Source organism: Polypterus senegalus, chromosome 5, assembly GCF_016835505.1.
Source record: "Polypterus senegalus isolate Bchr_013 chromosome 5, ASM1683550v1, whole genome shotgun sequence".
NCBI lineage: Eukaryota > Metazoa > Chordata > Cladistia > Polypteriformes > Polypteridae > Polypterus > Polypterus senegalus.
Window position 1 is genome coordinate 66,236,909 of NC_053158.1, and position 22,065 is coordinate 66,258,973.

Sequence of the window (22,065 nt, forward strand, 5' to 3'; positions counted from 1 at the left end):
ATACATTTTGTTTTATTTTAAAACGGGTACTATTTTTTATTTGAACTAATAGCACAAATCACTTAAACAACAACGATAGTCTATAAAAACACAAAGGAATGAAAGGTTCTTTTTCCGTTTAAACAGACAGTATGTCTTTTTAAACAGTGTACTTGTATATTTAAACAATTCACTGCAAATGGTAGTTTATATATAACAAATAAAAATGCAGATCTCTATGGAATGGCAATGTTCCCCAGACATCGTGAACTTGAAAAAGTGCTGGTGGAGCAAAAATGCATCTAACTTTTTAATTTCTCTATTCTATTTTTGTTATCTTTCCAAACAAGAAGGGGTTCTTCTGTGTGCCATTTCTTCCTATAAATATATGAAAAGTTCACAGCTTATGTGTGCTGTTAATGGCTGTGCGGTTTTCCGATGTGCAGTGGAGACACTTTTTTCTGGGGAAGAGTATGTATGATTACATCATATACTGTACAGCTGTTGCACTTTCATTTTTGATTTGTAGAGAGGCAGGTATATCCACCTTCAATATAACTAGTTTTTATTATTCTTAAATAAGGGCACTAATGAAACAGCAGTTTTATGATAGCTGTGCCAAAAAACTCTGCCACTATGACTAAACATTACCCAGAACAAAGATATCAAAAGATATTAGTTTTTGAAGCTTTGGAAAGCTTGCAGAATGGATAGAACTTTGCTGGTCTTGACTGGTACAGCCAGGTAGTCTCAGTGAGACTCGTGGGTTGTTTATTCTGTGTCTCTTCACTGTATCCTCATGTGGCGCTTGGTGTCAGTGCTCTACTGCCAAGTTATGGAAAAGTCATCTCAGATAAATGAGCAGTGAAATCATGGGGCTTGTCTGACTCCTTAGACAATCTGGCAGTGGTTCTACAATTAAATGAAAAGCAACAATATCTGTCCATCGCTTATGTTAATTAGTTTCTACTTTGTTTTTACTGAATTTGAACAAATCTGTATCCTCATGTGTGATAGTTCTGGATTTTGCAAAAGGTATAATCAATTCTTGCATTTTACCTTGGATTTTGTACTATTGTATTGTATTTTCTGAGGTGGCAATGATAAATTGGCCATCTAGCCCCGTAAAGAGAATTACTTGTGTTCTATTTTATGTATTGCATTTATCCCATTTTTTGACACCCACTGCATGCCCAACTCACTGGAAGGGGGTCCCCCACTGTACTGCCTTTCCCAAGATTTCTTCCATTTCTTTCCCTACAAGGGTTTGTTTTTGGGAGTTTTTTTTTATTTGTCTACTTAAGGAATCGAGGCTCAGCTACTGTCAAATACCACTGCCTATTAAAGCCCATTGATTCATTCCTTCTGTGATTTTGGGCTATACAAGAAATAAATTGTTGTCGTTTAGTGCAATAATACTTATTACATATGTTTACATACATGTTTACAATGTGCCATCTTCAATTTTATGGAGTGCCTCGTTCTGAGTGAAAAAGTTTTAGCTCATTTACTTGGAGTCAGGGTTTAACTACTTGTTATCATTACACCAGATAGGTTTTAAAATTTTAATACATAATACCGTAAATGAAATGTTTATCCATCCATCCATCCATTTTCTAACCCGCTGAATCCGAACACAGGGTCACGGGGGTCTGCTGGAGCCAATCCCAGCCAACACAGGGCACAAGGCAGGAACCAATCCTGGGCAGGGTGCCAACCCACCGCAGGACACACACAAACACACCCACACTAGGGCCAATTCAGAATCGCCAATTCACCTAACCTGCATGTCTTCGGATTGTGGGAGGAAACCGGAGCGCCCGGAGGAAACCCACGCAGACACGGGAGAACATGCAAACTCCACGCAGGGAGGACCCGGGAAGCGAACCCGGATCTCCTAACTGCGAGGCAGCAGCGCTACCACTGCGCCACCGTGCTGCCATGAAATGTTTATTCTGAAGATAATTCTCCAAACTGTAGCCAATTTAGGGTGGACAGATACTACCTGGTATACTAATTTAACAAACTAGTCTAGGTGTATTACTTTTATGCCTTGGCTGAAGAACTGCATAGTTAAGTAATTTTACCCCACAAATACAGGCAATAAAAATTAAAGTATTAAACAAGACTTGTTTGAAGCACTCAACTCAGCTAATAATAATAATAATAATACTACATTTTATTTGAAAGCGCCTTTCAAAACACTCAAGGACACTGTACACAGTAAAAAATAATAATAAAAGTAAGAAAATAAAAAGCAGGCAAAAGAGCAGGTAAATTACAAGATCATAAAACATAAAACAGTTCCAAGATAGGAAAATGGAGAAAGTTATGTGAGATAAGCTATTTTGAATAGGTGAGTTTTTAGTCTAGACTTAAAAAGAGAGAAAGAGGTGATGTTTCTTATTTCAGGAGGTAGGGAATTCCAAAGTCGAGGAGCAGAGCAACTGAAAGCCCTGCTCCCCATAGTAGCAAGACGGGGGACAGGGACAGAGAGAGAAAGAGAAGAAGAGGATCTGAGACACCGAGATGGGATGATGATCTGTACCAAATCAGAGAGATATGGAGGAGAGAGATGATGAATAGCCTTAAATGTATACAGAAGTATTTTAAAATTAATGCGATATTTGACCGGAAGCCAATGGAGCTGCTGGAGAACAGGGGTGATGTGGTGAATAGAAGGGGTCCTGGTAATAATACGGGCAGCAGAGTTCTGAACACGTTGAAGCTTAAGAATTGATTTTTGAGAAAGACCAAAAAGAAGTGAATTACAATAGTCAAGCCGAGAAGTAACAAGGCTGTGAACAAGAATGGCAGTGGCCTGTGGAGTAAGAAAGGAACGGAGACGATTGATGTTACGCAACTGGAAATAAGCAGACCGAGTGACATTATTGATGTGTGAATTAAAAGACAGGGTACTGTCAAGGATGACACCCAAACTTTTCACACATGGGGAAACAGAGACCGGCAAGTTATTGATAGCAATAGAAAAACTATTAGTTCTGGATAATGTTGATTTAGAGCCTACCAGGAGAAGCTCTGATTTATTGCTGTTGAGTTTCAAAAAGTTAAAAGAGAACCATGTATTTAGTTCAGCTAAACAGAGAGTGAGGGAGGATGGGGGGAAGAGCAGAATCAGGTTTGGTGGACAGATAAAGCTGGGTGTCATCGGCATAACAGTGAAACTGAATATTATATTTACGAAAAATATATCCAAGCGGGAGAAGGTAGATAATGAAAAGAAGAGGCCCCAGGACAGATCCCTGGGGGACGCCAGTGACCAGAGGAAAGGACTGAGAAGTGAATGATTTCAATCGAATAAACCGAGTACGATCAGACAAGTATGACTTGAACCAGGCTAGAGGAGTATGAGAGAGACCGATTGAGACTAACCTACTAAGTAGAATGGGGTGAGAAATAGGCCTCCAGTCATTCTAAGAAGAACACAAAAAAATCATATAACTCTGCATGCTGAAAACTAGCAAAGGGCCAAGATGTAAAATATCTCTGGCACAGTAATGGGGAAATTCTTTGAAAGGTAAAGGAATACACTGAATTGCATAGGAGAAACAAAAAAGAAAAAACAGACACAGGCCTGAATTGCAAATATGAAAAAAGCACAGTAAACATTTACTGAAAAGAGTAATCAAGATTTCACACACTGAAAGCTCCACCTTTGCTATTAGGGAAACAGGAGCTCTCATGCCAGTACAGTAAACTATTGTACTTGGACTTGTCATAATTACAGAACTACATTTTCAATATTAGTAAGCAAACACATTTCAGAATTTACATTATTTAACCACAAAACATACTAAACCACAAAGGGGCACGGCAATCTAGAAGAAACCACTGGATCATGTTCATGAGTGTACAGTCTGATAAGATTTAAAAATATTTAAGGAACAGAGTCACCCAATACCCATATTAAGCTTGTGAAAAAGTAACTGCCCCCTAAGTTTCAATACTTGGTTGCAGCACCTTTAGGGGCAATAATCCCAACTAAACACTTCCTATAGTTTGTTTTCAGTCTTTCACATTGCTGTTTAAGAATTATAGTTCACACTTCTTGCAGAACTGCTTTAATTCAGACACACCAGTAGCTCTGTAAGTGTGAACTTCTTGTCTCAGGTTGTGCCACAGCATCTCTATTGGGTTTGAGTCAGGACTTTGACTACGCCACTTTTTTTTTTTATTTTATTCAAAGTGAAAAGTTCATGATCCTGAGGAAGCAAAGTATTTCCACACCATCAAACTAACACCATATCTTCTGCCATAGGTATGATTTAATTTGGGCAAAACACTAATATATTGTCCAGCACTAACATAGTGGTACCTGTGTCAATACAAAGAGTTAATTTGACTCATCGGTCCATTAAAAATATTACAAAAGGCACATTTTCCAAGTGTTTATTTGCAAATGCATAATAAGCCCCAATGTTATTCTTGTATAGGTTTTTGCCTTTGTACTGCCCCGGGAATACCATTTTTACTTGGTTTCTTTGTCGTCGAGGAGTCATGAACATTACCCTTAGCTGAGGCTTCAGAGGTTCCTCCAAGATCATCTGTGACTTCCTGAATGAGTCATTGCTGTGCTTGAGGTAATTTTTGCAGCCCAGCCTTTCCTGGGAATATTTTTCACTGTTCCAAATGTGATTGGAAAGTTTCAACAACTTTCTTCCTCATCTCTAACGGAATTTCCTTTGATCGAGAGATAGTATATCTTCTAGAAACCTGGTGGCAACAACTTCATGCTCATGGTAAGGTTAATTTATGGTGAGGTTTCGATTTTACAGAGATGGTTGCATCATGTTTGGCTGTGTTCAGTAAGCGGAGAGTAATTATCAATTAACCTTGGTCAGCTGTTTGAATAACTAAGGTTGCAATAATCCTTTCAAACAGGCAGTATAGATGTTGAATAACTTTATTACTTATATTTATGAAGCAATTTAGAAATGGTGTTATATGTCGAATCTGCTCTCATTTATCTAATATTACATTTTGTGTAAAGATCTGACATTCACTATGACAAGTATACACAAACTGAGGATACCAGAAAGGGGGGCAAATACATTTTAAAGCACTGCAGACACAAACAAACTACTGTGCAGAAATCTTAGAGCACCCACGAAGCATATTTTAGAAGCTAGTTATCTAGGTCGAAAGTATTTATTTGCTTGTGAAAGCAGTATATAATAGATGAATCAATAAAAATAGACAGTAATAAAATAAAAAGTGACAAGATACCCCTGTTATTCCCAAAAATGTACTGATACAGTATCTTGTGAAATGGTTCAAACAACACAGATTTGGCTTGCCAGCCTTCCCTCAAGGCACCCAAGCCATTCCATGTATTTATTGAAATCCAATAAAAGCATACCTGATTCAAAGTAATGCTCAGATTGGATGGTTGCGAGACAAAGTCAGAGAGGTGAGATTGTGTTGGTTTGGACATGTGCAGAGGAGAGATGCCGAGTATATTGGGAGAAGGATGTTAAGGATAGAGTTGCCAGGCAAGAGGAAGGCCTAAGCTAAGGTTTATGGATGTGGTGAGAGAGGACATGCAAGTGATGGGTGCATCAGAGCAAGAAGCAGAGGACAGAAAGATATGGAAGAAGATCATCCGCTGTGGCAACCCCTAATGGGAGCAGCCAAAAGAAGAAGAAGTGATTAGCAGAAAGATGTGAGCTAGTGGTACAACATTTGGATAGTAATCAAAAATACCACAATTTTATGCAGAGAGGTCTGCAAATGGCTAATTCTACTTTTTTTTTTTTATTAACAAGGCTATGGTGAGCAAGCAATAGCACAGTAAACCAGATTTTCAAGATGTGGTGCTGAAACTGTCATAAAGATACCTGAAAAAAATGGACAAACTGAAGACTGAAAAATACACTTTAGGACCTCAATAAGCTATCTGCATCAAATGAACAATACTTAAAGGTCACTTCCTAAAAGGACAAATAGGAATTCCAGTGAAATGCTTGCTCGACATAATAGCATCTAAGTACATGCTTTAACTGTTCTTTGTAGGATGTGACACAGCTAAAAACCCATTCTTGGTTCAAAAAAAAAACCAGCATACCGAAAGGATTGCAATATGCAAAAGACCATAAAGAATGGAGCAGCAACCATGGACGTTAAATCCAATTAGTTTGATTTAATATACTTTATTAATCTCTGAGGGGAAACTGGAGGTCAGAGTGCAGGGTCAGCCTAATGACTCCAAACTTGAAATATTGGCTCACAAAAGCTCCAGCATGTCAGAAGAAGACTAAGCAAAGATGAGTTTAATGCGTCAAGAAGGTGGCAGCTCTGTCATAATGTTGGGCACATTCCAATGATTAAGGGGATCCAGGGGCAGTATGAGTATTTCAATAAGTACTTGGTTTTGTCTCGGTAAATATCCCTCTTTGGGTTTAGGAAATCAATCGAGTCTATATCCTGATGCAAAAACCAAAACTCTGTGAGCAACTGCCAATCTTTTGCATAACTGTGCAACTAGCTCATCTTTGAATCGTAAGAAACCACAGCATCCTACAAAAACCTGAGATCCAATAGTAGAACACAAGTAAGCTTGAATGAAATACATACAGTCGAAAATGTAAATCAATTTCAGCAAAAAATGGAAGATAAGGGCTTTAGAGAACTAATAAGATAATCTGATAGAACAGAATATCCACCCTGAAAACCATTGCCAAGAGAGTAAAAGAGCAATAGAATACAATAGTTACAGCCTCAAAAATTAAGCTCCAAACAGCAATTTGGAGAAACCAGTTAACAGCACCAATTAAATTGTGTGTGTGTGTGTGAGTGAATTATATAAAGAAAAAATTACTTGAACACAGACAGTAGAATATGCAAGACCAAATGTTTATGTTATCTTGCTGGGGACAAAGTTTATGTGGAGGATTATGAAAATAATACATTTTATTTACAGAAAAATACAACTATTACACTGTCTCACACATATCTACACTTATTCATAAATGGGCCATTATAGATCCACGTCTTAGCAATTTGGGAGGAAAACCCAAACAGTTGTGAGGAATATGAGAGAATTCCACACAGGCAGAAGCAACTACAGCTGTGGATACTAAAAATCAACATCAGTTGCAAACCATGTAGTTATTTCAGTTCCTGTGGCAATTCTACAATGTTAAAGAAATTAGCAATGTATCCAAAATCTAATTTATTGAATCACTGTTTTAAAACATCCACATAGACTAGAGAAAGATGCATGTGACATTAATGATTTGTAAAGGGTTAACAGTAGCACAGAATCAAAGAGATGGGCACTTACCGGGGGTGTTAAAATGGCATACTTCTTGGTGTAAGCAATACTAAATTTATGGAACTCAAAGTCCTATTGAAGTAAAAGTATTACCCATTAGCATTGCCTTGAACTAAAATGTTAACAAATGCCATGAAGGGACATACGATATTTGCTTGAAAGATACAAAAGCGATTGGGGTGCAGTCTCAAATATAACTACATTACTGCCATTAAGTACATTCTACCTCAGCAGCTGCAGTAATTCTGAATGTGTTCACAGGCACCTGATGACTTTGGTCAAATCACCATGAAAACACAAAAAAAAAAAAAAGACTTGTACAGGAACTATGAAACAACACATTACGCTTCAAATGATGCATTTGAGTTCACAAATGTCACCTTAAAGTTAGGACAGGGAAAAACTAAAGCATCAGAACTTTGCCACATTTGAAAATTACGTAATTTGACTTTCCATTAAGTGTAACTTTTCATTAAGGGTTACAAACCAGATATTGTTTCCTATATGTGCTGATACCAACAAATTACACAAAACCAAATGTCACAAGCCTGTCAAAGTGATTTGATCAAAGAAGCAGATTGAAAGAGAATTATGTTGTTTCTCAAAAAACAAACAAAAAAAGTACACAGCTGACTGTAAATTATAGCATTAAGTTTGTCCCTTTTCCCAACCATGCTTGCCAACTCAAACTATGAGATCCCAAGGCATTCCCAGGCCATCTGGGAGATACAGTCGTCCCAGTGAGCCCTGAGTTTTCAGTGGGGTCTTCTCCCAGCTGGTTGTGCCCGTAAAACCTTCTAGACATTAAAACATTAAACTAAGGGTCACAAATATATAGATAGAACAAAGATTCTGATATAAAATGCCATATCTATGATTCAAATTGAGAATCAGGATTAATGATGGTTTTTAAAATGTCATAGGGAAGAACAGCTTTTATTAGATACATGGAATGTGCAAGCACGGTCATGTAAAAAATCAAGTGTCCTAGCACACCTCAAACTAGATACATCATATTTATATTCTACTAGCCGTCCCCCGCAGCTCCGCCCACGTAGTTGTGAAACAGGACAGTGAGGAGGGCCCAGCCCAGCACCCTACACCTGATGTCACACTTCCTCCTCTCCTCGGCTCACAACCTCTCTCTCGGATTAGCAGGAATATATCACTCCTGCAAGCAAACTATGATTCTTCGCGCAATGAAAGAAGTTGCAAAATCAACCGGAATGTTCAAGTAAATTATAGAAAAACACCTGATCAAAATCTGTTAAGTAGTTCTCTCATTAAAAGTGACCAGACATACAGAGAGATGATGGATTTTATATTATATATATATATATATATATATATATATATATATATATATATATATATATATATATATATATATATATATATATATATATATATATATATATTTAAATAAATAAATATAAAAGAGAGAGAGAGAGAGAGAGACAGAGATGTGCATTCAAATATACTTTACAATTTGAATGAAGTTAAATATCCCTCATGTCAGCATCATATTCCTCTGGACAATTAAGTAATAACATTAGATTTTTCAGACCGCCACCTCATCTCTACACATTGCTTCCAGGAGCAGCCTATTCATATTTTTTTGCGGTAAAATAGCTTCTATTCTACTGTTGTCAATGAAACACAAAGCTTTCTTTTATCAAGTGGCAAAGGGCAGCCTTTTCAAATGGAAAAATATACCATTATGGCCCTGCCCATATATTCCCTTTACCAAAATCACTACACTGCACTACATTGAACACTTGTAAAATGTAGCACATAAAGATTACTACATGCATGCATAGCATTGTTTTAGAAAGACATAATACATTGGCATATATTATTCTCAAACTGATATTAACATCTTCTAAAACTGCTGCAATGCCAAGTAATCACAAATATAAAATGCAAAATAATTGATCATGTACGTATTCACTCCTTTAAGTCAGTAATTATTAGGTGCAACTTTGGCAGCAATTATGATACCGAGTCCATGTAGATGTTATATGCATTTTATGCTACCTATTGCCCCCAACAATCAATAATACAAAATGTATCTAAAGAGAGACAAAAGAAAAATTTCTTGCCTAAAAGACTTGAGTAAAGATGTTCCTATTACTTTTAAACTGAACTGCTTGATTTTTAAACGTCAATAATGTCTTCAGCAACCTTTTAAGATCAATTTAAAAATACTAATTTGTAATATCAAGTGTGCTAATTACAAAAAACAGTTCCAGGAAAATAAGTTGAACTCTTGGCACAAGACAGAAATCTGTTAAGCTTAACAATTCCTTTACTGGATAATAATATTTCATCCAGATGGACACATCTTACTAACAAATGGAGGACCTGATATCATCAAGACCATTGCACATGTTTTCTGAAAGTGAAGAAAGTTTCAAAAAGAATGGATAGAATAACTTCCTTTATACTTGACCCTGGACTTCTGCCTAGAAATGTAACAAAGGTTATGAAAGAGAAAATGTTGAGTGAAGTCACCACTAAGGAAGCACATGACCCTGTAAGTCATCTGCTTCTTCTTAGTAGTCAGCACCGAAGAGAATCAATGCCACAGACATTCTTCTGTTTATCAGTCAGTCTTGTATGCCACAAGCAGCTGAACTGAAAGCAAGCATCTGGCATAATACAACAATAACATCCCAATAAAGATTACTCAATCATATATTGTGGATTATTCAAGTATACCCATATATTCGGATAAAAAAAAAAATCTATGTTTATTTTCAAAATAAAAAACATTTAAAATACAAATGCAATGTCAGTGTTTTAAAAACAGTTGTGCATTGAATTACTTGCTCCATCTGGGACCGTCCATTTGGCCGTATGTCGGTCACAAAGAGTATAGGTCATTGCAGTTGAGGCTCTGTGTGTCTGGTTTAGGTCACCAGTATGCTTACTTTAAATGCCAGTATGGAGTAGCACAACCTGGAGTATAGAGGTCCATTTAAAGCTAGGTGGTACGGGAGGAATATGTAAGAGTTAACCAAGAGTTAGAAAATAATAATAATAATGAAAAATATATTCAAATTTACATGGCATTTTTACCTTCGTTATGGAAGAAAAAAAATATAAAACCATCTGCAAAGATCAGCTTTGTGAAGCGTGATTTCAAAAAAAATGCTTAGAGGGCAATTTTTTTTTCTTTACTTTGTGTAATTTTTGTGGTCATTTGTTGGTTGCAGCATCTGTAGAGGAAGGAAGACTGCAGGGACACTGCTACCTCTGAAGCTCCATCACCAGAGCATTTGCAAGCTGTGAAACCTGCCAAAGGGGGTCTCTTAATAAGTACTGACCATGTTGGGTTCCCAAACGTTTGCTTCAGGCCCTTTTTCATTTTGTTGATATTTTGTACCTGTGAATTATGGAAATAAAATGCAATCTTGCTTAAAATATTACAGAAATGTGTCATATTGAACCTTTACGCCTTTAGGTAATCAGTGTATCTTCTGCTCACTTAACATCTTGCAGTAACTGACATTTTAAGCCCAAACTTTTTCATGCCACTATAAGTACAGTACCTGCAAATTATGAAATCACTGAGAAACCCTATTGTATATAACAAACAAACAACTGATTCAAGAAGAGACTACTCTTCTGAGAGTACACATTGCTATGAAACACAAAGATACTGTGAAGTTGGACATGGCTGGAAAGAGGATGCCAGGGGCAAGGACAACACCAGAAAGGCACAAGACGAAAGAGAGTCCTTCAGAAGAATAAGATATGGACTTAGGAAGACAGCAACTAGACAAGAGCCAATGTGAGAATACTGGGGTCACAAGGGGTGAATTGTCCAAAACAGTGTTTGGTTTGGGCTAGACAGAAACATGCAATGTCAGGAAGGTGTTACTCATTAACAAGGAGGAGTGGTAGGGCATGGAGGACTGTCAGGAAGCCTATCTATTTCCTGGCTGATGGGGAAGTGCAAGGTGCCAGGTAATAATAAGTGAGACATTACACTATTAAATGTGGAAACCGGTAGGAAACCAGTGTCAACCCTGCAACTCACAAAGTGGCAACTAATGGCCCCATTCCTGCCATTGCTCCTTTAAGGGAATGAAGGATTGCTTTGAGGGACTCTCTTTTAATGACTATGGATGCTGAGCTTACAGGGACACCAGCACAACTGGCATGTGTAATACCTTGTCATCTCTGTAAAAAAAAATAAAAAAATAAATTGATGCCATTCCGACCACAAAAGTAACTCACGTTTGGGAACAATAGGCCAAGGTCAATGGTCAGAAAGAGAGGCAAGAGGTAAGAGAGGAGTCAGTGCTACTTTGTCGGTGAGCGACCTTACCTAGTAGAATTAGGAAAGCCCAGAGGAACACTGGGGCTTTTTGTTAGTTTTTTTTCTACTTTGTGAACTCTCTTAGCAGTCCTTCCCTTGCTTTTTAATTGTTAATACATGTACAAATAGCTTGACAGATTACTTATACTGCAAGCATTCCAAAACCACATTCGTTTTAAGGTCTATGGAAGAATAGTTTGCTTTTGCACATTGAAAGGTATATTAATTTAAAGCTGAAGAAGTAATGCCCCGTGCTAAATATTAAAGTGAAACTTGTTTCAGTAACATGCTGTTTTTATCTGAAAGGACCTCTCAACTACTATTCCACTACTTGTTAACCTAAAATATTAAATGCAAATAATCAACCCCTTCCAAAACACTTGACAGAATCTCTGAATACAATTTACATTAGTATAAACATGAACTAAAAAATTATTCTAAACACATGTATCTATGGTCCACTTGAAAATGTCTCTGATACCATTATCTGGGACCAAAATGAATATAATATTGGGACAGCAATTCAAGTTGAATAAATAATTCAGTAATAAATAATGCTGGTCTATAAGTTGTCACTATGACAAAAGGTCTTATTTGAGTCAATCTGCATTAAATCAACAGAGGCCTCCCAGTCAGCCAACTCCAATTTGCTTCATACTTTATGGAAATAATGTTGCTCTTCAAAAAACTAATGTGCCACATTTTATCTTCATTAATTTCTGTGACATGGAGGTTTTTAAAAAAGGGGTGTGACCCTAGTTTTATTGAAAACAATATATACTAAAAATGACAATGTTCTATAAGCCATAACTTTTAAACTGTTAATTCAAGATGCATGAAATTTGAGTGATAGTTCTTTAGTATTAGAGGTCTTTAACTTCTGAAATAATTGCTAACAGTTGTATACTTGCCAAATTGTATCTTGCTGAAAATTGTAGATTTCCTTTTCCAACCTGTAGGGCAAATTTGCCCCACTATATCTTTACACCAAACCACATCAGATCTTACTACTAATTTTCATAGATATTCCTCACATTATAATTCATCTTTAGCAAATAGGTGCCCATTTGAAAGAACCTTTGATTTATGAGGTATTAAAAATAGAAAAAAAAATAATTTCACATCTCTATTTCAAATTAATATTGGTCTGTGCGTGACAAAGTCTGCAGTAAAAATAATTATACCAGTAAAAAGAGCTTGCTTTAGTTAATAAATACACAAACCAAGATGGTACCTTGAATCAAACTATACTTACCAAGTATCAAATGTGCCATGTTTTACTACAAAGAGGAATGTAAAGTACTGAGAGGAATGTAAAGTACTGGAGAACACAGACCTATGTAATGCAATTCGAGAAATGGATATGTGAATTCATATACTGTATGTATTTTACGTCTAAACAGTCAATGATTTATTCTGCTAAAATCAGGTCTAAAATTTAAAAAACTGCAAAGAAAAAGTGTTCAGTTTAAGAGTTTGAACATCATTTGGAAGTTTACAATTCCTGCTCAGGGATGTAAATAGTGGTCAATGACCTTCAGGATATGCATAAGAGAGACCTAACAGATATCCCCTCTCTGGTGCCAACTGTAAACTTTAGAGGGACAAAGAAGATTCATAAATACTATTTGTGCATCTTGTTCATCCTCTTATATTGCACACAGTTTGTCTATCCACCACTTTTGGCCAATTTCCCAGAAGTTGTATCTATAAGACAGAGCCCTGATTTCACAGCAATGGGATCCATTGCTTTTGGATGATTTCCATTCAAATCCACAGTAAAACTAGGACAACGTGACATCCACCTGACCTGCAGATTGTTTGGCATGAGTTGAACAAATGAGTGGTCGTCTCTTGTTCCAGGAATGATTGCTGACCTAGAAAATGTGACACTTCCTAGTTACCAACCGTAGATGAAATGGATGTTCTTGATAGTTTAGTTCAAGGTACCAACTTCATATTTTGTGTATTTACTAATTAAACCATGTTCTATTCAGTGGTTAAATTCTCTTTTTATAGTAGACTTTGTCACAGGTGGGCATTTGATACACATACTTACATTATTTTTTTCCTGTTTTTAATGTCTTTTAATGATTTCTTATAGATAGTCCTTTAGCAACCAGGTGCCTATAACATGACTAATACCAATCAAAACTTAATAGCTCTTTTGTGGATTAGTATGGAGATACAAAGGCCAAGGTTGATGTAAAGCATAAAAAAAAAAATTTATACAATTTTCAGCAAGCCATAACTGACAAATATGCAACTAATTATTTTAGATATTAAAAACATATAATATGAAATAACAATCCCTAAAAATGTCTTACATTTAGCATTAGCAGTTCAAAAGTTATGAATAATAGAACATTGTCATTATTTTCAAAACCTCCATCTCTCACAAATAAATGAACACACAAGCCTAAAATATTTAGTGCTAGTTATTGGGTACAATGTCATTATTTTTTGCACGTATGCAACAAATCAGAGATTTCTTGGGAACATGTTTTAAAATCTGTCCATTTGCTATGGATTGACTCATTAAATTATGCACAGCATTTAACACAAGAATAACTATAGGTCCCAAGATCATCATTACATTTCAGTTCTATCTGTGGGGAGTTTATATGCCCCCCTTCCCCGCCCACCTTGTTATGCTTAGTTTTTCTCTTGGGACACTAGCCTTATCTGGCTGTTCACAAGCTATGACATCACAGTTATTGGCTTCTCTAAAATTGCTGCAATGATTTTGGGAGTGCATGTGGGTCTGACTATTCAGAGCCTTGCACATATGATTGCTGAGCAGAATGCCAGTTCACATGACTCAGCTGGATTAAGAAAGTTTGCTAGTGGATATACATATATCAAATTATCCAACTAATACATTCAAGTCTGAATTTCCAGTACAGGAAAAAACATGAATTTAGACACAAAACACATGGAAGGCACAATGCCCTGCAAACGTATTTATGTCATTTAAATGTTCAATATTTTTAGATTAAAATGATACCAATTTATCTTGTTGCTATTTGTAATTATAGCCATTAACTGATGTGCTTAAGAAAAAAAAAAAACATTGAAATAAGAAATGAGCTATATAGAAACTGACATTTTGAACTTAAAAGCTGCATTGTATCCTTGCTCACAGGTCACTTTGTGGGGAAAAAAAAGAAAGAGGCCCTCCGACAGAGAAATGAATCTCTTGGTTTGCTAAAGAGAATTTTTTAGTTGCTTGTTATGAAAGATATCAAGTGTGCAAAGATTTCAGCTCAGGCCTGCAGCTGAAGTGAAAGCCTTGTCTATCATGCAAACAAGAAAGAGACAATGACACTTTGTCTCAACTAGTGTCATGTGCATAAAAGTGAAAGTGAACAAAATAATGCTTTTAAACTCTTCTATACAATGATAAACATACAACAGCCGTAGCACTGTGCACTAAGTGGCACTATTTCTAATTTCAGATTGCAATGATGGAGCATTGTCACATTGCTGTAAATACAAACAGAAAATCAAATGTCTAAAGCTCCATTTAAAAATAACATCATATTAATTGTAGCATTTCCTCTTGACGCTTTTGACAGTAGGAGTTATGGTTTATATTGTGTGAGCAGCATAAAAACTACATTAAATGAAAACCAGTATTCAAGGCATTAACTTAAAAATGCATACAAAAGAGACTTTTTTTTTGAGCTGTGATCCCCCATTCGTAACTCTGCACTTGGAAGTTAGTGTCCAGAAGTAGTGACACAGCATGATACAGCTCGTTTTCTAAATACAAATGAATGTTACCTTGAACTGGAAAAGTGGATTACAAAAGGGATACATGAAGGAATGGATATTATTCTATTATGTATTTTTGAAGATTTTTAATCCAATTGCAAAATAGTTAATTTTGAGTTGTCACTACAGTCAAAACACCGACTGCTTACTGTGGAATGTTCAAATGCTTTCAGGCAATTTAAAAAATATTTCCTAGCTGTTTCCTAAGGTCAAAAGGCATAAAACTGGTTTATGTTTTCATAATGATAAGACTTCACAATGTGAAATGTTCCCTGTCATCTTGTCATACATGTTCTGAAACTGTAGTGTACCTTTGCCATGGTGTGCAGATTTTGAACACTATTTTACGCATTCAGCAAGCAGGAACGCTAAAGAGCAGAACAATGTTCAGGTTTCCCCGAGAAAATGACAATCCTGGTAAATAGAAAAACAGCTCAACAAAATGCAACAATAGAGTTTAGGACTGAGCGCCTTTAATAGTCCATGCTTTCCATTATGCAAAAATATTCATTTGCATGTATTCCATATATTTTACAGCATGGCAACAATTCAAATGTTATGTGGGTGAGACAACAAATATAAGTAGCATGATCAAGGAATTACTATGTCAGAGCTGGACAAATATGTGTAGGACTACCTTTAAACCTATCAGCTGTTTAAGATAAAAGGGGTAATTGATCTAGTACTGGACTTTGACAGAGAAAACACTGTGCCTCTAAAACAAACAGTATATATTTAACAGGAAAATTAATCAACATAGCAAAACAACATGCATGGAAAAATACACGGCTCACCTACAATCTAAAAAATGGATAAGCAACTGGTGAAATTTAACTGGACCATTACTGTGATTCAAACGGGAAATAAGACACAAAGTAAAATCAAGATGACATAATAGAGGTGAGATTCTTGTCACTTTACTTGTATAATCACCATAATAAAGCACCTAGTTAAGCAAGGAGCAATGAAACAACATGACAAACTTTAAACCACCTCTCTCTGAGAAGAAAGTTTTAGCAAAGACAACTAGTTCCTTAGAGTGGAAATCAACAACTAAATTAAGATGTACTAGAAATTCAATGAAAGAAGAAATAAATGGCCATAGAAATGCAGCTGCTTTCAATAAAGAGGTTCAGCGTTTTATACGCATTACTATATAGCTGTAACTTGTGGCACTTCTTTTAATTCAACGGTGGTCCTGACATTTCTTCATTCACTATTTTCCAAAGAATAAAAATACTTTAATACAAGCAATGCACAAGGTATTGTATTATTATTTGTAATACCAAACTTCCAATTTGAAGCTCAAAGAGCAGACAGCACTAGATGTTTCTGATCACTTAAACTATTCATTTATCCATCCCAGGGTTAGAGGAGCTGGAGCCTGTTATGCCCTTATTGAGCAAAATCCTAGCTATAAACTCAATTCCAAAACAGACAGACAGACACACTCCAAGCCACGCACACAACACGCCAGTTTAGATTTACTAATTAAGCCAACACATTCTTGGGATGTGCGAGGTAAACCAAAATACCCAGAAAGAGGGAGAAAAGAGGGATTGGGAGCCGAATGCAGCGGGTGACACCTCAGCACCACACTGGAACAGTGTGAATTTTTATGGCAGCAGGATCCCCAATCCTGCCACCAGCAACAAGTGTTCCCTGTAGCTGGAGGATCTTCTGGATGCAGATTAACGTCATACCCAGGACGAAACAATTGCAGGTCAAGGGTCTTGCCCAAGGGCCCAATGGAGTAGGGTCAGTTCGGGCATTTACAGGATTACAACCTTCTGATTGCCTGCATAGATCCCTAGCCAAATGAGCCACCAAGGCTAGAACTGAAAAAAAATTACTATCAATGAAAATTGTGCATCTTTACTACCCAACTGTGGCTGCTTATTCATAACTGAACAATCTGTTACAAATAAAATTGTAATAATGAGTGTGGGGTCATGCAGTAGATTTTTTATAATTTGCATGGGATGCTCCTTGTGCTTATCAAAAAAATCATTTCTTGAACCTCTTGACATGGTGACTACATCAATGGACAAGGTTCCTTAACATGCCTGTGCTTTGGCTATAAAGAACATGTTATCTAGACTCAAAGCACTTTAAGCATGACTGATGCTTTATAAATTAAATGTACCACTCTTAAAATGTAACATGACACAATGCTGCAAGGGTTCGGTGCTGCTGCTTAAAAACTCCAGGGTTCTATTTAAATCTAGGCCTAAGTACTGTCTGTCTTCAGCCTGCAAATTATCCTTATGCCTGTCGAGGTTTTGTTCCGAGTTGTTTAGTTTCCACATCACAAAAACATGAATATTGTATTAGGTTAATTGGGAACTAAAATATGTGGAGTATATGTGTGACAGTAGCCTGAGAAGAACTGGCAGTCCATACACTGTTGCCATCTTAAATGTAAAAAAAAAAAACAATACAAAAGATTATAAACAAGAGAGGCAAAAAAGACACTAGTCCCAATTTCTCAAATAAACTGATTAATGGATTAGAGTAATTTACAGTCTGATATTCAAATTTCAGATTATTGTTAAAACAATTAACTATTTTCTTATATAGAGTTTTTTTTAATTTAAAAAAATAGTTTTTATAAATGTTCTAAAAATAGCTTTTACAAAATGTTCTGCCCTCGACCTACTATGTTCTTTAGAAAACATTCAAGGTTCATGGTAAGTCATTAGGCTTATAAATTATGATCTGCAGCAGAAAAGAAAATAGCATTCTGCTGTGAAGAATAATGAGATTTTAGAGGTCACTTATATTTTCAGGAATTAGGTTATGGTAAATATTTGATCATTAGTGTAACTGACTAACTAGATCAAATGAACATATATGTAAGGGAGGGTTCTGTGTAGTTTACTGTTATTTTCCTTGTTTTGATTTTCTTTTAAACTACCTAGTGCACATTAAATTTGTGTTTTTTTTTTGGCGAGTGTGCATGCAGCTTATGGTTTGTTCCCTTATTGTTTTGAATTCTTTGTCATTACTTGTTATGCACATAACCAAATGAATTTAGTATGCATACAGTATATAGTAACTGACCTTGACTTACATATTTCTGAAAATTCCCGTTTGTAACAAACACATTACAGTTAAAGGAACATCAGATGACCGTGACTTATATATTTCTGAAAGTTCCTGTTTGTAACAATCACATTACAGTTAAAGGAACATCAGAACACCAGATTTTTTTAAACAAAAGAAGACCAATTTGTGCATCAAGCTCATGTTTTTTTAGCTAACAGTAGAGTTGTGCAGAGTTTGAAAACCTTACTAACAGGCCAACTTTACTTGCATGCCAAAGGGAATAGGATTTTAAATGTGCTCCCAGTGACTTCAAAAATTCTTTTGCTGATGGAATTGTGGAACACACCGCCTCTCCCAAGATTAATATTCAACATGTTTCGTTTCCTGCTTTACTGCATCTAGCCTCTGTTTTGACCTTTTTCACCATTTCCAATTGTGCGTTATTATGGAATTCTGACCTGGTCACTATGTATGTTAAGTTTTACCTGTTTGCCTAGGGTGTTTTCTCTGACGTGCCAAAGACATGCCCTGTATGGTGATAAGCAACATAATATCCACTTTGTCTGAATGAATTGTGTCATGTTAATGAACATGCCCTGGGTTTTTACCTTGTGCCCGATGATAGGCAGGACAGACTCCTGAAATAGATTAGAAGAGTTCAAAAATGGATGGCTGGTGTATTATCCACTCTTCCACGGTTGGTTCCTGCCTCAGTTTGAAATTTGTTGCAGCAATGAAGCAGGTTAGATTATTCGCTGCTATAGTCTATGCATGACCTGCTCCAAACTCCTCTTTATTGTTTGTTAATACTGCAAGTTTTAACGTGCAGGACAAACTAATTCAATGTATTTGTTAATTTGAATCTCTATTTTACTTATGCTGCGGTGGGCTGGCGCCCTGCCCGGGGTTTGTTTTCTGCCTTGCGCCCTGTGTTGCAGCAGAACGCCGTGACCCTGTAATTAGGATATAGCGGGTTAGATAATGGATGGATTTTACTTACTGTATGTTGCCCCTGCGACTGTGTATGTTGCTAATGGTTATACAAAACCAAATACTCAACATAATGTTTCAATGGAATGCTTAGTTTTTGTTTCCTCCGTCTTCTTGTGTCTTATAGTGCATACTGCGTTTACCCGACTGAGCCCCAGAATTCATTCAACATTTGAGTTCTACACTGTATATACTGTGGTAGAGGTCAACAAAAGGAAAGCCCGCTGGCATTAAACAGCCTAGAACAGAATGAGAGTAAATGTCTTTGAACTTAATTTCGATGACGTCGAGTTCCTTCCACTATACGCATTTACAAGGTATCCATGTAACTTTGTGATCCTATATCCTACTATGTGGCGCATCCAGCTGACGCTTCTAAAGCCCGGCACGTGCGGCGAAAAGTCAGTTTTGTGTCATAAGATATCGTAGTAATTCTACTAATCCGTCAAAAGAGCCCACAGTTTGTACTTTCCTATTTGATACCCAGTATCTTTCATTCTAACATTCTTTCTAATTGGCTTTTGCGTCTTAGCAATCGGCCCCTCAGTTCATCGGAAGGCTGGCCCGGCACCACCCTGATCGGGGTCATGTGTTTCTAATGACAGTTTATAGTGTCAAAGAAATCTCCTGACAATCGTGAACAGATACACATCGCACGCAACTTAAAACGTCAACTACAGTTTTCAATGCATCGCTATTCTGTAAGGAACGATGGGTTTCCAACTGAAAAACAATACATTTCTGAGATCGAATAAAATAACACACTTACCGGCTGTAAACTGACAAGAAAGAAGAAGGCACACGGCAGCAGCCACACGAAAGAGCCCTTCCATCTGATCATCTTCATCTTCCACGCTAATGCGGCTATACCGCCCGGTTAATGCCCTGCTGCTTACTTCCTTCTGCTTTGGTTTCCTAGTTGAAGTTAAACTACAAACGCACACGTTATCAGCAAATCCCACTCTCGCAATTCTGTGTGGCCATGCTGAAGCCCCGCCTTCAATCGCGCGACCCTACGTCGACGGCTCCGACTCCACCCCCGTACGCTGGACCTACACGACGCCGCGTGTCAAAATGGGCGTGATGGCTTGACAAAATGGGCGGGACGGAGTTAGCCTTCCAGGGTGCGACCCAAACATCGCTTGAATTAGTCAGCGCCGTACCTCCGATGAGTCATGTGGTGGCTTCTTGTTCTTTTTTGGTATTTTCTGTAAATTATGATGGACATTTTTAAAATATAAACTGTTAGTTATAGTTCCGTTTCTTCTGTTTTATAAACATACCTAATTACCGCAAACTTGAGCTTTTAACAAAGAATCAATGGACTGTTTCAAAAAGTTAATGTATGTTTAAAAAAATCGCTTGCAAGTTGCTGTAAATGTGTGTTGTTTTTTCTCATTTAGACGTTAGAAGAGTCAGTTTAATATAGTTTTTTTCGTTTGAAAATCAAACAAAATGAGCCGTTCCAAACGACTGTGCTATCTAGGTAACGTTAGAAAGTTGTTTGTGTCTAAATGTTCTCAGTGATGGACTTATGTCCTTTTTATGTCTGGTTTTCAGTTTGTCCTGCAGAGATAGAACGAATCAGAGGAAGACAGACATCTGTACGATAGGAGATAGATAAATACAGTAGATAGATAATGAAAGGCGCTATATTAGATAGATAGATAATGAAAGGTACTATATTAGATAGCCAGATAGATTGATTTACCCTTATTTGTCCCCAGGGGGAAATCTGTCTTTTTTCAGAGTCCTTGTAAATAAATAAATATACAAACATGCCATGGTCTAAATGCACACCCGAACAGTTAAAAAGGAAGAAAATTACAAAGAAAGAAATCTTCTTACTTCACAGTTACAGTCACAGTGAGACATTATACAGGTGTATTGCTGTTGGTATAAAGGAGTCCCAGTAGGATTTCTTGACACACTTCTGCTGTAATTTGTTTGCTTGAAAGTGTGCAGTGTTAGTGTGTCTGAGTGAGGATGTGCATCGTTGTTTGTAATGGCACTCAAGTTTTATTTTTTAATTCTCTCCTTTGATAATACCTCCAGGCGGTCCAGATGCATCCCATAACCGAGCTTACTGTTTTAATTAGCTTGTTGATTCGGTAGTCCTTTCTTGAAGTGATGTTACCAGCGGAGCACACTACATCACATAAAATTGCACTGGCCATAACAGAGTTGTAGAAGATGAGAAGGATGTCTCTACCTACGTTAATGGAACAAAGTTTTCTAAGAAAACAGTGTCAGTTATGCCCTTTCTTATATCGTCCCTCTGTGTTACAAGACCAACCCAACTTGTCATTGATGTGGACACCCAAGTAATTGTAGGAGTGGACCACCACCCAATCCATTCCTCGAATAGTGACCAAACATTCAGCGAAAGTCAATAACAAGTTCCTTGGATTTGCTGATGTTAAGCTGCAGAAATTTCTTTGTGTGCCAAGAAACAAAGTTCTCCACCTGACCCCTAAACTCTGTTTAATTCCCTTTATCAGTATGCTTCATAAGTGCAGAATCATCTGAGAATTTCTGCAAATGACATGAGCTGGGGTTATATTTATAATGTGAAGTGTACAAAGTAAAGATAAAAGGAAATAGGACTGTTCCTTGTAGTGCTTCTGTGTTGCTCATATTCGTATCAGAA

General features: G+C 36.9%; 1 protein-coding gene across 1 annotated transcript in view; it reads right to left on the bottom strand.

The window, feature by feature from the left end:
• The window catches only part of npc1 (Niemann-Pick disease, type C1), a 64,296-nt gene extending 43,884 nt beyond the window's left edge, over positions 1-20,412 (bottom strand). Inside the window, exon 1 of the mRNA XM_039754736.1 lies at positions 20,185-20,412. Within this exon, the coding sequence (XP_039610670.1) occupies positions 20,185-20,262 (78 nt within the window). The 5' untranslated portion in view covers positions 20,263-20,412. The remainder of the gene's footprint in view (positions 1-20,184) is intronic.
• Positions 20,413-22,065: the final 1,653 nt, after the last annotated feature.